The 15,483-nt window shown below is 37.5% G+C and overlaps 1 protein-coding gene across 2 annotated transcripts in view; it reads right to left on the bottom strand.

The window, feature by feature from the left end:
- The window catches only part of ZDHHC2 (zinc finger DHHC-type palmitoyltransferase 2), a 67,786-nt gene that overhangs the window by 10,734 nt on the left and 41,569 nt on the right, over window positions 1-15,483 (bottom strand). For both annotated transcript variants that reach the window (XM_059909670.1, XM_059909668.1), the window contains exons 5-9: window positions 12,579-12,648; window positions 11,799-11,831; window positions 5,585-5,705; window positions 3,287-3,419; window positions 501-627 (exon numbers count right to left, since the gene is read on the bottom strand). In XM_059909670.1, the coding sequence (XP_059765653.1) occupies window positions 501-627; window positions 3,287-3,419; window positions 5,585-5,705; window positions 11,799-11,831; window positions 12,579-12,648 (484 nt within the window). The remainder of the gene's footprint in view (window positions 1-500; window positions 628-3,286; window positions 3,420-5,584; window positions 5,706-11,798; window positions 11,832-12,578; window positions 12,649-15,483) is intronic.

The following is a 15,483-nucleotide window of genomic DNA, read 5'->3' on the forward strand; positions in this document are numbered from 1 at the left end:
GATGTGAGTCAACTGATTTCCACATTGATGTAATAGTGAGTCATAAAATAATACTGTAAAAAATAGGAGTTTTGGGCTTCCCTGGTGGTGCAGTGGTTGAGAATCTGCCTGCCAATGCAGGGGACATGGGTTCGAGCCCTGGTCTGGGAAGATCCCACATGCTGCGGAGCAGCTGGGCTCGTGAGCCACAATTACTGAGCCTGCGTGTCTGGAGCCTGTGCTCCGCAACAGGAGAGGCCGCAATAGTGAGAGGCCCACGCACCGCGATGAAGAGTGGCCCCTGCTTGCCACAACTAGAGAAAGCCCTCGCACAGAAACGAAGACCCAACACAGCCATAAATAAATAAATAAAAATTTAAAAAAAAAATTTTAAATCCCTGCCCTTAAAAAAAAAAAAATTAAAAAAAAAAAATAGGAGTTTTTATGCAGAATTACAGAGTTCTTTTGTTGGATTACTTCCACTTTCCGTCTAAACCCTGAAAATTTGCACAACAAAGTACCTTGAAAAAATGGGTAGCAACCAGTACCTCTTCTCATCACCAAAAACCTGTCGCATATTTTTACTGAAACCCAAGCTGAATCCATTCTTATCTGTTCCATGTCGAAATACTGGACTTCTAAATGCCTCTAGAAAAGATGGTAGAGGAATCACATGAGTAAACAGCACATCATCTAGCAACCCCTATAGTTAGAAATGACTGAATTAAATGAAGAAACTCTGAAAACCAATGGCTAGCCTCCTGCGACTGCTTATGTGCCTATCAACAGCCCTGCAATGAAGACTGTCTATTCTTTGAAAACAAACATAAAATATGATATTATTTTAGATTTTAAGTAACCCTTTTCTTCTTGCAGCAGCACATCTGCATTGTTGAAAATGAGAAAATGCAAACAAGCAAATAAATTAAAACTTTACATCTTCTAAATCTTTATTAAATGGATGGCTGGATGGATAGAGAAAATAATTACAAATGTCCATTTTTTTAACCAAAGTGCGACTACAGATACATTCTACAACCTTTTTTCAGTTAATAAATTCCATGTTCCAATTTCATTAAAATTTTATCTCATCCAATCATAATTTTTTTTCTAGCTGATCAAAAATGTACTTTAAAGCTCTTTGTCCAAACCAGGGTCCAACACAGAGCCATACGTCATAGCTGGTTATGCCCACTCTGCATTTGGAAGCTGAGGTTCAGAGAGACCGTGCAACTTGCTCAAAATATCACAAAAAACAAATGACAGACGTGGAACTTGAACAAGGTCATCAAAGTTCTGTCTATTATGCTACATTTTCTTCTTAAATAATGCCGAGATGCAAAATCTAAAATGTTAGTTTTGGGGTGCAAATAAACATAGAAGTGTACTGATTTCTGCCCATAATTTAAAAAAGGAAAAACATAACTAGCAGAGTCATGGTACTATGAAAAATGTGATTTGCAAGATCCTTAACATTTATCAACCTAGGTTATATAGCTTTTTATAAAACATTTCAATAATTATAGGACCATACTGTCCAGAGGAAGCCCTTTCAGTGTTACAAGTTAAATCTAGACGTTTCTAGAAGTTAAAAGCTAGTAGAAAAATTTACGTTTGAAAAATAATTTAATTGCTCTACATATAATTTGAAATAAGGTACTTTGTTTAGAAATTATTATACCAATATTTTCACCCTAATAGTACTTGCTGGGATAAGATTTCACCTGAATACTAAAAATGAACATTCACTGACTATATACTACAATTAATCTTCACTGACTACTATAATAACGGAATCTCATAGCCAGTATCACATTGTTTTGATTACTATAGATTTGTTGCAAGTTTTATAAACAGGAAGAACTTAACAATTTTTTTTTGGTGGATACTGTTTTTGCTATTTGGGGCTCCTTGAAATTCCATATGAATTTGAAGATTAGCTTTTCCATTTATGCATGAAAGGCCATTGAAATTGTAATAGAAATTTCAATAATTTCCTTTGGGATCGTTCATTGATAGTATATAGAAATACAACTGATTTTTTTGCATATTGCTCACGCAACTTTGCAGATTTTATTAGCTCTAATAGTTTTTATTGTGGATTCTTTACGGTTTTCTATATATAAGATCATTTCATCCACAAAAACAATAGTTTTACGTCTTCCTTTGCAATTTGAATGCCTTAATTTCTTTTCTTGACTAATTTCTCTGGCTAGAATCCAGTACAGTGCTGAACAGCAGTAGTGAAAGAGGGAATCCTTGGCTTATTTATTTAGGGCAAAGGTTTATTTTTCACCACTGAGTATCCTATTAGCTGAGAATTTCTCATAAAGTCCTTTGTCAGGTTGTAGAAGTGCTCCATGGCACGTGGGATCTTCCTGGACCAGGGTTTGAACCCGTGTCCCCTGCATTGGCAGGCAGATTCTGAACCACTGCACCACCAGGGAAGTCCCAAGGTTACCTAATTAAACTCCTTTTTTATTTCTGCAAGGTTGGTAGTAATGTTCCCACTTTCATTTCTGATTTTCATGATTTGAGTCCTCTTTTTTGCTTTCTAGTTATAGGCCTGTCATATTTGTTGATATTTTCAATAAACTAATTATTGATTTCATTGATCTTCTGTTTTTTAGAATTCTGTTTCCATAATGTCCTGTCTAATCCTTATTATTTCCCACCTTCTTCTGGCTCTGGGTTTACTTTTTGCTCTTCTTTTCATAGTTCCTTAAGGTGTAAAGTTATTGATTTGAGGTATTTCTTTTTTAATGTAAGCATTTATAGCTATACATTTCCTGCTAAGCACTGATTTTGCTGTATCCCATGTCTGCAGGGCTTCTGAACATACTGTTTTCTCTGCCTGAGATGTTCTGGCTCTTTCCGTGACTGACTTCTTAGTTTAAATATACTTTTTGCTTTTGTGAGCTCTTCCCTGACCACTCCATCTAAACAGGTTCCCTTCTACCATCCCCAGACCTTGATTCATACCTGAACATCCTGTTTGTTTCATCCTGTTTGTTTCAAAGCACTTCGCATTTTGTAATTACGTTTATGTTTGGTTATTGATTTTCTGTGCCCCTCGCTAGACTATTTTACCCTTGCTAACCACTGTATATACACAATGCTTTACACACAATGGACAGTCAAAAAATATATGGAATGAGTGAATTTGTATTTGTCCCGCAAGACAATGTGGGAAACAAGAATGATTTTACAACTTCAGGACAGGTTAGCATTTAATCATATGGCAACTTCTGATGAATATTTGGTTTTGTATTTAAAGTTCTGTTAACTACAATAATTGGATACTCACCTAATGTAGATTTATTTTTGCTGACTAGCCAACAATGATAGCCAAACAGAGAAGACAAGCTGACAGAAAACATCGCTGCAGCAAAGAATAAAAACATAATATGGAACTTGGCTTGAGTATCAGGTAGGCCATTCTATAAAGAAAGGAAGAAAATAAAATGCTTTGTCAAAGGGATAAGTATTCCCCTACTTTTGTAAGTGAGATTTTTCGCTTAAAATTCTTCTTAAATTTAGGTATGGAGAAAGATATATGGTTTTATGTTAAAACTTTGAGGAAAACAATACATCTTCAGGTTCGAATAAATGTTTACTATAACGTGAATATATATGTATATATACATGAAAAAATATATTAAAATTTGGGATATTTATTTTCTTTTGTATAACCAAATTCATAGAAAAATTATGATGTGTGTAAACTGTATCAGTAGGGAGCAAGATAAAGGGAGCTATAAAATATAGCTTTTACTTTACTTCCTGAAAATGTTTTGTTAACATACTCCAGATTGACAAATGCTTAAACAGTTTGATTATAATGCCAGAAAATGGAAGGTTAATTGGCACAATTTAGCTACTCTTCTCATTGATGTTTTACATCGCTACAAACAACAGCATCAACTACAAACACAAAGAACACATCCACGGTAATACTTCAAGCTACTTTAAACAACGTCGTCACAAAAAAGATCAACACTAGTTTACAACATCTGTCTAAAATAAACCTTACAATACCCATGGGATGAAAAAGGCCATCTCAAAGCGAAACCAGACTGACTCTCCTTGTTTGTATGTCCAAGGAGATCTGGAGTCCCTCTAGAATGGCAGGCTTGGGGACACTTAGTGAAGCACCAGAGCTGCTAGGACGTGTCCCCTTCTGATATTCTGTTTCAATATCCTGTAGTATCTGTCAGATTGACCCAGGTCACAAGATCTCACTGATAGCTTTTGACAGCAGAGTCATCACAGTGAAAACCAGTCATTCCTTTACAAATTTATTTGTGGTTTGGAAATAAAACCATCCACAGGAATGGGGAGCAGTGAGGCCATAGGCTCTCAGACATTCATTAGAGATCATTCTTCCAGCTGGACACTGGAAGTATCCTTGAACGCTAGGCCATGTTCATTCACCTGTGGATTCCTAGCACTTCGCAATATAACTGGCACATAACAGGATTCAATAAATCTTTAGTATTGAATGTGGTTCAAATCTCACATCAGTGATCTAGCAATTCAGAAAGCCTTACCATAATAAAGGATAATTTAATGAATGTAATAAAGCAACCCTGGCAGGGGATAACTGTTTTTTTACCATTGTTTGGTGTTCATAAGGAATATCTTTGGGTATTTAAAACACATAGTTCTAATTTCATTTTGCTTACGTTTAAAATACACAGTGAAGAAAACAAATGAGCTGCCTAAAGCATATACAATACCTAATAACAATTCAGGACATTATAGGTATAATAGTTTAATAATCGTTTTACACATACAGACAAACTTCTATTTTTCAATACTAAGAAAAAAATTCTTCTTATATAGTCAATTCTCGTTATTCGCAGTGGTGCTGTTCTATAAAGTTGCCATGAATTTGTGACTCCTGAACCATTTCTCCTGGGAAGATACAGGGTTAGGGTCCTGTAAGCCTCTGGTCACAATATTTTTGTCCAATCATCAATACGTAACCTTGTTCTGTGTGTTTCTGCTTATAAAACCTAATTTATACCTTATTTAGCATATTAAATAACAGAACTCACAGCCACTAGCACCATAACTCAGGTCTGAAGGAAGCTTATCTAAACACTAAACACATGTATTTTCTCCGTCAGGCACATCTCAGTCTCTTCTTCTGCTCACAAACACTAGACAGCACTTCAGCGCTAGGCTTGAAGACCTTTTAAACAATGAAATCACCAACAAAAAAGCACAAAAATGCAAAAGACATGGCACTAAATAGAATGAAAAAGCACACTTATTTACCGTATGTGAGTTCCAACAGGAATGCAGCAGGTCCTCTGGTTTGATCTCAACTAGAAATGTGCACATGGGTGACTCCCATTTTCCCTACTCTGTGCATGTTTGCAAATGACCACAAAAGCTATGCTGAGTATTGACTCTGAGGTTACAGATAAATGTTAGCAAGTAGGTGAATTCACAAACACAGAATCTGCGAATAATGAGGACTGACTATATATATAAGTTAGCTCTCTTCTATAAAATTAGTGTCTGGATTAATTCACTACTGAAAATCTATAATACGTATTTTTGTATACCCAAAAAAGTCACCAAGGTAATGACTTACGGTCCAAAATTTGATAAAATACTGTAAATCTGTAGCAGCAATAAAAAGGCAGTACAGCAGAGAATAAGCCAAGAAAAGGAGGAAAAATTTATAATTTGAAAATCCAACACAATTGTTCACCCTGTTAACAAAACAAAGACAACATTTTCAATGAGTTTTACATTGTCACCCTAGGTATACATATGCTCAACCTTAATACAAGTATTTTGTTTCCTAACATTTAAAATTTATTGGCATTTCTTTAAGCATAACTCAGAAGATTTCTTTATACATACAAACATTAAAAAATCCACTTCACTAAAAGGGAATCTCTATGTTCAGATTTTTAAAATTTGATATACGTGTAATACTGCTTTAATCAATCATGACCCTACACTTCCTGTCCGGTTATACAAATAAACACGTGCCTTAAGCATAGATCCTGTGAGAAATCTACTAATGCCAAGCAGATAAAAGGAATTTTCTAAGTTCTTCTCTGTGTTAACCTTTGGGTTTGATTTCTAACTATGATTAAGTTAATTTTAAAATCTTTCAAGTTTTCCCAAATTAGATGAAATTTCTTCAGAGACTACTTGCATGCCATCAGTATAGCACTGAAGCAACCAGATTATCAAAGCATATTAAGTGGTACGTTTAAGAAAAGAAACAGGACTGGGAACCAGCCAGCCAGGTCGTCATGCACATTTGATGCTAAATAACTATGTGGCCCTGATAAAGTGCCATCGTCTCTAAGAATTTCATTTTCCTTATCTGTCAAACAAGCACTCTGAGATCCTTTCTGAGAGACAGCTCTGTATGTTATGATTCCAAAAATGGAGATTTATAATTCTCAGTCCTCACTCTGAAATCACTCTGTTTGGTAAGAGGGGTGGTAAGAATTCAAACTACTGTACCAATAAACATAAATACAAACATAACTCATACTTTACAGTCTCACTTTTTCTATCAAAGCTTTTCCCCTCCTTTTCATAAAGACAAGGGAATTCCTAGATAATGTATAAATGTGACACAACACCTAAGTGGAACTGGCTGCTGTCTTCACGGGTTCACTTTGTTAATTGGTATAATAAACTCATTGCATAGAACACACAGGCGTTTCCTCTCCTCTGACACCTTTGCTCCTGCTCTTATGTTCCTATAAGGCAATCTGGCTCTCTACTGACTTTGCCAGTAAACTGAAACATTTTTCCTTCTCTCTTAAGGTGAAACTATGTTCATATGAAAAACGTTTACTCAATCACACAAGATGAACGAGTTCTACATCTGCTGTACACCACCGTGACTGTGGTTAGCAAACTGTACTGTGGAGTTAAAAATTTGCTAAGAGGATAGAGCTCGTGGTAAGTGTTCATACAATTAAAAAAATTTTTGTAATTAAAAAAATTCAGAAGTCAAACACTGGGCTTATGAATAAACAGAAATTTGGAACAAAAATGGAAAATGTGTACATCTTCTGCCTTAAAAAATATAAGGCAGGGCTTCCCTGGTGGAGCAGTGGTTGAGAATCTGCCTGCCGATGCAGGGGACATGGGTTCAAGCCCTGGTCCAGGAAGATCCCACATGCCGCAGAGCAACTAGGCCCGTGAGCCACAACTACTGAGCCTGCGCGTCTGGAGCCTGTGCTCCGCAACAAGAGAGGCCATGATAGTGAGAGGCCCGCGCACCGCGATGAAGAGTGGCCCCCGCCTGCCACAACTAGAGAAAGCCCTCGCACAGAAACGAAGACCCAACACAGCCATAAATTAATTAATTAATTTAAAAAAATATATATATAAGGCAAAGGGAACAGCATTAGATTTAGTAATTTTGGAACTTAAGGGTACTGTGTGTGACAAATTCATAAAGAAGGCAAAACTGTGGGTGCACGCTGTATGAAAACAGTAACATTTGCAGTTCTAGAGATTACAGGGTGAGTGCAAACCAGTTACTGAGATTGCCTCTTACGACATCTGAACAAAATAATGGCAAGAAATAATACTGCAAACAGTTCCATACTAGCCTAGCCTAAATGTACTCTGTCACAAAAGGATAGAGGCTATTCCCTGTGCTTCCGTGCGTTGGCTTCAAGAGGAGAGAACGGGCAGACAAAGGCTGGGTGCGTTAAGACTGGACACGTGGATGGAGACGACGACTCTTTTGCGGCCGAGGGGAAAACGAGAAGGGATGGGAAAGACTGTTTCTCTTCCTGCAGGAATGTAAGAAGCAGCTTTTGTATTAGATGACAAATAGCGTTTTTATAGAAAGGAAAATGATTTTGAACGTAGATTTTACAACATGTAATTTAGCTTACTTTAACTTCTACTTAGGGGCATGGTGTAACTTGCCATGTCAGAGCCAGGAAACAGGAGAAAGTCAGTAAATAAAGACCAGGTATTTTAGAGTTTGATAGGTACTTTGAACTTGAGGAAATAGAGTAATATTTATTTTGAATAACATCTTAGTCTCGTCATGACAGACAGCTTTTGGTTAGACATTTTAACTGCCTACTACTCTGTAGACTCAATTTGAAAAGGAAGTGCATGTTTCTGAGTCTGAATGACTTTATATGGAGAAATAAAACACATTCTAGGTAAATATACCTTATATGTTGTTTAAATTCAGGGTAAACAGCTCTTGGCTCTGTTTTAGGGAAATTGCTTTCTGAGCCAAAATTGGAAAAAGAACATAATATAAAAAAAAAAAAAGATGGAAAGAAAGTAGACTCTGAAGTCCAGAAAACTTGCTATATGACTTTAAGCCCACTCTTTAATTTATCTGAGGCTCACTTTCCTCTTCTTTAAAATGAAACAAATAATTTCAAATAATATCTGTCACTGTTATAAGGATTACAGATTTTACAGATATATGGATATATCATCTTTAGACATTACAGGCACTCAATAAACTGAGGCTAAAATTATTTAATTTAATTAGTGCTACCTAACCACTGGCAAGCATGTCAAGGTATATTGTTAATATAATTAATTGATAAACGAAAACTTTTTATTAAAAGAAAAAGCACTTCTCTGATAGGAAACCCAATAAGGCAAATACTACTTTAGTTAAAAAAGAAGTGTGAGGTCGACCCCCTGCACCCTGATGGGTACCCTTAACTGGCCGCAGCAGATATGCTGAAGTCCCTGAGAACAGAAGAGGTATGGCTCTATGATTTTTCCAACACTAAAAGTTGACAGATACTGAACTTCAAAATCATACACAAGACCTGGATAAAAAGGTTCCCCACAGTTTGGGAACATACTAAAGGTCTTAGTAAGTGACTGTTACACATTCACATAACGGCTGTAGAAAAAGATCTTTCATATACTGATATGAAACAATTTCCAGGATATATTAAGTGAAGGGAAAAAAAGGCAGAGACCCAGTCCATAAGGCAAACACTTGTGTTAAAAAAATGCGTAAAAAATTTTGTGTGTATAAAAAATATTAAACACACGCACACATACAGATTTATATCTGAAAAGCACACGTGACATGTAGCAACCAACACTGGTTCCCTGTGAGGAGTGGAAGAAGGGGCTAAGAAGAACACCTGCACCTTTTTATTTCTGAATTTAGAACTGCGAGTGTGTATTATCTGTACATTTTAAAATTTAGAATTTTAATTTGAAATTTAAAATAAATAAAATGGCTGCTCCATTCAGCTGGCACCAGGTGAATATTAGGTCCTCGGCACCAAACCCTTCACAAGTCGACCTGGCTACTGCCTTCTGCAAGGGGGTGCCCGGATCCGGATGGGGGCTGGGCAGTGGCTGAGGCACAGGAGGTGACAGTGCAGAGAAGCAGCAACGCAGAAGCTGAAAGCCACTGCGGTCAGTCCATTCAACTTCTTCCACGTTGCCACGCGGTGTGAAGGTGACAACAGGTAGTGTATAGACATGTAATCTGAACCCATTTTTTTTAAAACTCTAGGGTCACATCTGTTCCCCTTGACTTTTTTAGTAGGGTCTGTCAAAATTTAAAAGATTATCCAATTATGCTATGTTTCTTTTAAAGCCAAATTAATTTCAGGTTTAGGAAGACTGCTATCAGGACTTCCCTGGTGGCGCAGTGGTTAAGGGTCCACCTGTCAATGCAGGGGACAAGGGTTCGAGCCCTGGTCTGGGAAGATCCCACATGCCGCGGAGCAACTAAGCCCGTGAGCCACAACTACTGAGCCTGCGCACCTAGAGCCCGTGCTCCACAACAAGAAAAGCCACCCCGATGAGAAGCCCACGCTCAGCAATGAAGACCCAATGCAGCCAAAAATAAATTAATTAATTAAAAAAAAAATAAAGAAAGACTGCTATCATAATAAATCATCATTTCTATATGTGTAATTTTCTGAGGATAGCCAGGGCATGGCAAGCTTTATAGGTGTGCACTAGCCTGGGATTAATCCTGTTTCCAGCTCTCCATTGCTTATCATCACTATCCGTTATTACTTTAAGATAGGAAAACGGGAATGAACTCTATGCCCCTGATTTCTTTACCACTCTGCTCAGTCACAGCTAGACCACCCAGCTATCCAGAAAGGAGGAGAAAAGCCAAGAAAGCATGTGTTCCTGGCCAGTCCCTCACTGGGTGAGAGTGGCCTCTGGAAGCATTAATGCCCTGGCACTTCTGAATCGCCTGGATTATGAGCTGAACAAACCCCCCAGACAGAAGAGAGCCCTCAGGCAGAGAAGCAAAGAAAAGCCGGTGCCCAAAGTTGGAGTAGCAGGTGGGCTTGGGAACTGTCCACCGCAGGTGCAGAGAACGCACAGGTGGCTGGTGGGGCTACGGGGGCGGCGGGGAGGGACTGACAGCAGGTGTTACCGGAAGGATCAACAGAGGACCGTAAGGAGGACTAAGAAAACTTATAATTGGAGATATCAGGGGGAAAAGAACATGCTGAGAAAGAGAACAGAACGAATGGAATGAGGGGAAGAATGAGGAAAGCAAAAGAATGACCTCAGGGCTTCCCTGGTGGCGCAGTGGTTGAGAGCCTGCCTGCCAATGCAGGGGACACGGGTTCGAGCCCTGGTCTGGGAGGATCCCACATGCCGCGGAGCAGCTGGGCCCGTGAGCCACAACTACTGAGCCTACGCGTCTGGAGCCTGTGCTCCGCAGCAAGAGAGGCCGCGATAGTGAGAGGCCCGCGCACCGTGATGAAGAGTGGCCCCCGCTAGCCGCAACTAGAGAAAGCCCTCGCACAGAAACGAAGACCCAGCACAGCCATAAATAAATAATTAATTAATTAATTAATTAAAAAAAAAAAAAAAAGAATGACCTCAAATGAAAATTAATACTCCAAAGAGAGGTTATTTACTGACATTTTTCTCTGAGAGGAGCATTATTCTCATAGGCATTAACTAGCCTTGACATGTTAAAGCAGAAAATCTAGGTGAAGAAAAGTACGGGGTACCCTGGACAGAGGTAAATAACATTGCAAACCCGACATTCCTCTATTGTTTCCGGCAGCTAAGATAACCACTTACTATGTATGTTTCCACCTACCCCTGGTGTAGATTTGTGGGCATGTCTACCTTTCCCTAGTGCCACCCCTGAAAGAAGATAAGGCTTTTAGAATGATCATGCTTAATGTCTAAATCCGACCTGGCTGGCAACTTTAGCGTGGTTATCACACGGATGTGCACATTGAGATGAAGAATTATAAGGTAGAAAAATCAACCTTCATTAGTTAAATAGATCTTTCAAATAATCCTCTATTAAGTTATCTAATTTCATGATTTAGACTTTTTTTAAAAAATATTAATGAATTCTAAGTGGAAACCCTTGTTTAAACATATGTGTGTATTTGTATATTTCCTATTCTACTCCTAAATGTTAAGTTTTATTTAAAATAGATTGTTAAAGCTCTAGATGAATTCATTCTTTATTAGAAACTTTGAGTGCAGTATTGTATATAATTTATGTGTACATTTTGGTGTAATTTCTGAGAAGTATTTTAGAATCTCTGTGTTTACGCATGTGCATACAAAGAAAACCAGTTGTTCTGAGCAAATATGAGAAAATAACTTTTACATTGTTAACCTACTGCTGTTAAAATTATTTCATGGAAACTCTCCTGAAGAAAGGCTCTTTTGAGCTAACTAAACAAATACTAGGAACTTAATCTGAAAGGTCCTCCTAGGTCAGCTAAGGCAAGATTTCATTTATAAAAAGATTTAAATAGACCTATGATTCCACTTGTTATGTTATGAAGGACAGAGAGTTCTTTTAGAGCCACACTCACCATGGGCAATGATGGTCCATCTTCAAAATGCATCTAAAAAAAAAATCACACACACAGAACTCAACGTCCCGCAAAAGTGTAATCCCAGTACGTTACAAAGAGAAAATGCTATTTCAAGAGAGTTGTGGCGAGTAAAATATCGCAAAGTTATTTACTTATCTAAAAACTGAATAGTAGCCAAAGGCTTCATCTAAAATAAACGCAGTAAACACTACGGCCAATTCTAGACGATCCAATAGCAGAACTTTAAATTCAAAATATACATACTTTAAGATGCAAATAAAATAATTTTCTAAAAACAAGCAGTATGTTAATATACAACTCTTACGCTAAAGATAAGGTGCAACATGTCAACAGATTTATAGAAAGTCTGGATAAAGCTTTTCCGTTAATATCCAACCTTAAGCCAAGTAGTACTGTCTTTGTAGTATAAGTATATAATAACATCTGACTGTCATGAAGCCAACTGAGTTATCTTTATCAAAAGGGAAATGAATCACAGAAGTACTTGTTAACTAGAACCAGCCAAGCATGAGCTGCGAAAAATCATGCACTTCATTCATATCAGCGAAAATCTGGGGGGAGAGGGGCAACCAATCATGGCCCTCAGCCATACTCATATTAATGCAAGGGACTATGCTGGTTATAATTCCTAAATAAAGGCCTGAGAAGCATGAATAAGGAGAAAAGGAAATAATGTGGAAAGCGGTGAGAAAAGAAACGTATTAAATAAAAAGACCACCAGCATGTAGACATTTTAGAAGTAAAAGGTTTTCTTACTTATCACAGACGGAACAGTGATGGCAGCGGTCTGGTTTTATAAGTTGGCATCTGTCACAATAGCGGATTGCTATGAACAAAGAGTTCCACTTAGCCTTAGATTTAACAGTGAATTGAATACACAATTAAATAGCTCTTAATCATCTGTCCAAATCTAAATTCTAAAAAGCATAATGAATTTAAATTCGGTAAAAATGACATATTCGACTGCGTAAAAACAAAAACGGAATGATTTGCCTGTAGCCTCAGTTCTCTGGAGAGGTTTCCCAAGAACAGAAAATCTTTTGGGGAAATTTTTCTAAGGCACGCTCAACTCTAACTATACTGTATAATTATAGAGCAGTCACAGTAAGATTCACAAAGGGTGCAACCATGTCCATTTCTATCAAAGTAAACAGAATGTCTCCCTCGACTAAATCAATTCATTTCCAGTACCCTGCCAGGATAACTAGGGGAGGACACAACCACATTCTAGAAGTTTTTTGAGAAACACATTTTAGAAATTTGTGAATACACTCAATTGGTTGCTTGAACTGGGAAAGCACTCACATCTTTTCTGTTGGGTGAGATACAAGATTAGAAGTGAGTATTGCAAGAGGTATTTCCAGTAGAGAATTTTAATTCTTGTGACTGAAGTCCTGATCCTTTCTTCTCTAATACAGATATCAAAGACAATTATGGAAGATTGATTTGGAGACGCTCTTTCAGTACACAGGCACCTGACAGGATGCACTCAGTCTGCCAAAATTACAGGAGATCAGTTAAGTGGGCAGTCCAGTAGGACCAGCAAAACCAATACTAATGAACTTAAAATTTGGAAAAAATACTTGCAACAAGCAGTTACCAAGATTATATTAGCTAATACTATAATCTCTAAAAAAACAGAAATGGTTGCTATAAACTAAGAATAAAACGAGGTCTATTTTTAAGAACACAAGGCCTAGATGGAGTTGTTTTCAATACTGAAATAATTCCTTAATCATCCCCTTATAACTTTCTTTTTCAGAAATTCCAGAGATGGATGGCATGGCCTGCTCATCTCCTGAATGAAGAAGCCTCACAGGTACATCCCCAGTGAAGCTCTAAGGTATCACTGACTCATGCGAAGTATCAAAGTGTGAGGCAGTGTTTTCCAGAAGGAATATAGTGTGAGCCACGTGAGTACTTTTAAATTCTCTGGGAGCTACGTTAAAAGAAGTAAAAAGAAACAGGGGAAATTAATTTTAATGATACATTTTATTTCACCTAATATATCCAAAATATTATTTCAACATATAATTAATATAAAATATTAGTGACATATTGTACTTTTTTTTAAACCAAGCCTTTGAAACCTGTTATGTGTTTTACACTTATGGTCACATTTTAAGTTGTCAGTAATCACAACTTAAAGACTAGTGGTTACCATAATGGGTAGCATGGGTCCAAAGTCACAGAATTTCCAGGTGAGTTTTGGTGGGCAATGCTAGATTCTCTCCAAGTGGTGATTATCTCTAAAGTACACTGGGGTGAAAAAACCTTTCAAATTAAAGTGGGCACTAACTCACAAGAAATCAAAACAACGTAGAAAAAAGTTTTGTTTACAGTCTTTCAGAAACAGAAATTTAGTCTTATAATAAAAAAACACTCCATGTGCCATATTATATTCAACTAAAATCATCCCACTGGAATTTTAATTGAGCCATCTAATTATCATTTAAAAAGTCTTAACAGTGGAGGGGACATTTTATTTTAACTGTCTTGAAGTTTTTGAGAATTCATTCATGTATTATGTGATTTAAAACTTTTTTGGTGCATGTTGAAAAGGAAGCATTACCAACATCTGTGTGCAAAATGATAAACTAATTACCTCACTTCTAATGGTTACCTTCCTTGTCAAAAAATCTACAAATCTTTTTTTGTAGGAAAGGATCGATAGCAAGGGAGAGCTAAAAAAGCAAATAGTCCTCATTAATAAAAATAAAAATAAATAATAATATGATAGAGTTTGGAGAACCCTGTAAGAAAGCAGGAGATGGTCGGATCAGGAGAAAGCACAGGGCAAATAGAAGTGAGATGAGGAGTCTTAGTACCTGCCTCACTACACCCTACACCCAAGTCCGTACACGGTTGAATTTGTTCTCTGTGTACAGCAGTCAGTGTACAGGCAGCTAGTATTTTTCTCTTTTAGGTTTGGAAGAAGGACTGTGGATTTAGAATGAATGGGAAAACCCCAAATTATATTGCCATCTACTTTCTTCAATTCTCTTAAGACGTATAAAGTGTGTGAACATCAACTGAGCCTTTCATTGCTTTAGTCCGCGGCCTTTCGCAGGGTGAAGAAGGAAGTTATCCAAACAACCCAAGGGTCTTGGCTGGGGATGGGGTGAGAAGGATCCCACTCACATTCCTGCCTCGGGGGTACTGTGGCTGCTCCACTGGACGTCCTTTCTGCATCATGACTACCTTTACGTTCCACATATTCCAGAAGGAGATCAATCACACCAGCATTATAATCTATTACACTTTCTGTAATTTGAGCCAGTGACTCTAGTCAGTTAATACTGATTTTAGCATGCATCCAGAATTTTTGCACTAAAAACAGAAAGACTGTATCAGGAGGTTCAGATTCTGTTCCAGACTGTCACAAATTTTGAGAATCATAAGTTCATCCCAGGAGATAGGCATACAACACAAGAGATGACAGCCTTACCAGTACATAACCCACACAAGGAGATAACTTAAAAATCCAAAGGGTAGTTGTTATTAATGAATAGTAATACTTTATCCTGGTATGACTTATACTTCCCCCCTTGGTCTTACTGTGGTGTAGCAAGGGGTCTAGTAGAAAAAGCACTGCACTAGGAATGAGGAGACTAGATTTTTGCACCTGATACTGTCACTGCCATCAACTAGTTTTGGCAAC

Source organism: Balaenoptera ricei, chromosome 21 (genome assembly GCF_028023285.1).
Source record: "Balaenoptera ricei isolate mBalRic1 chromosome 21, mBalRic1.hap2, whole genome shotgun sequence".
NCBI lineage: Eukaryota > Metazoa > Chordata > Mammalia > Artiodactyla > Balaenopteridae > Balaenoptera > Balaenoptera ricei.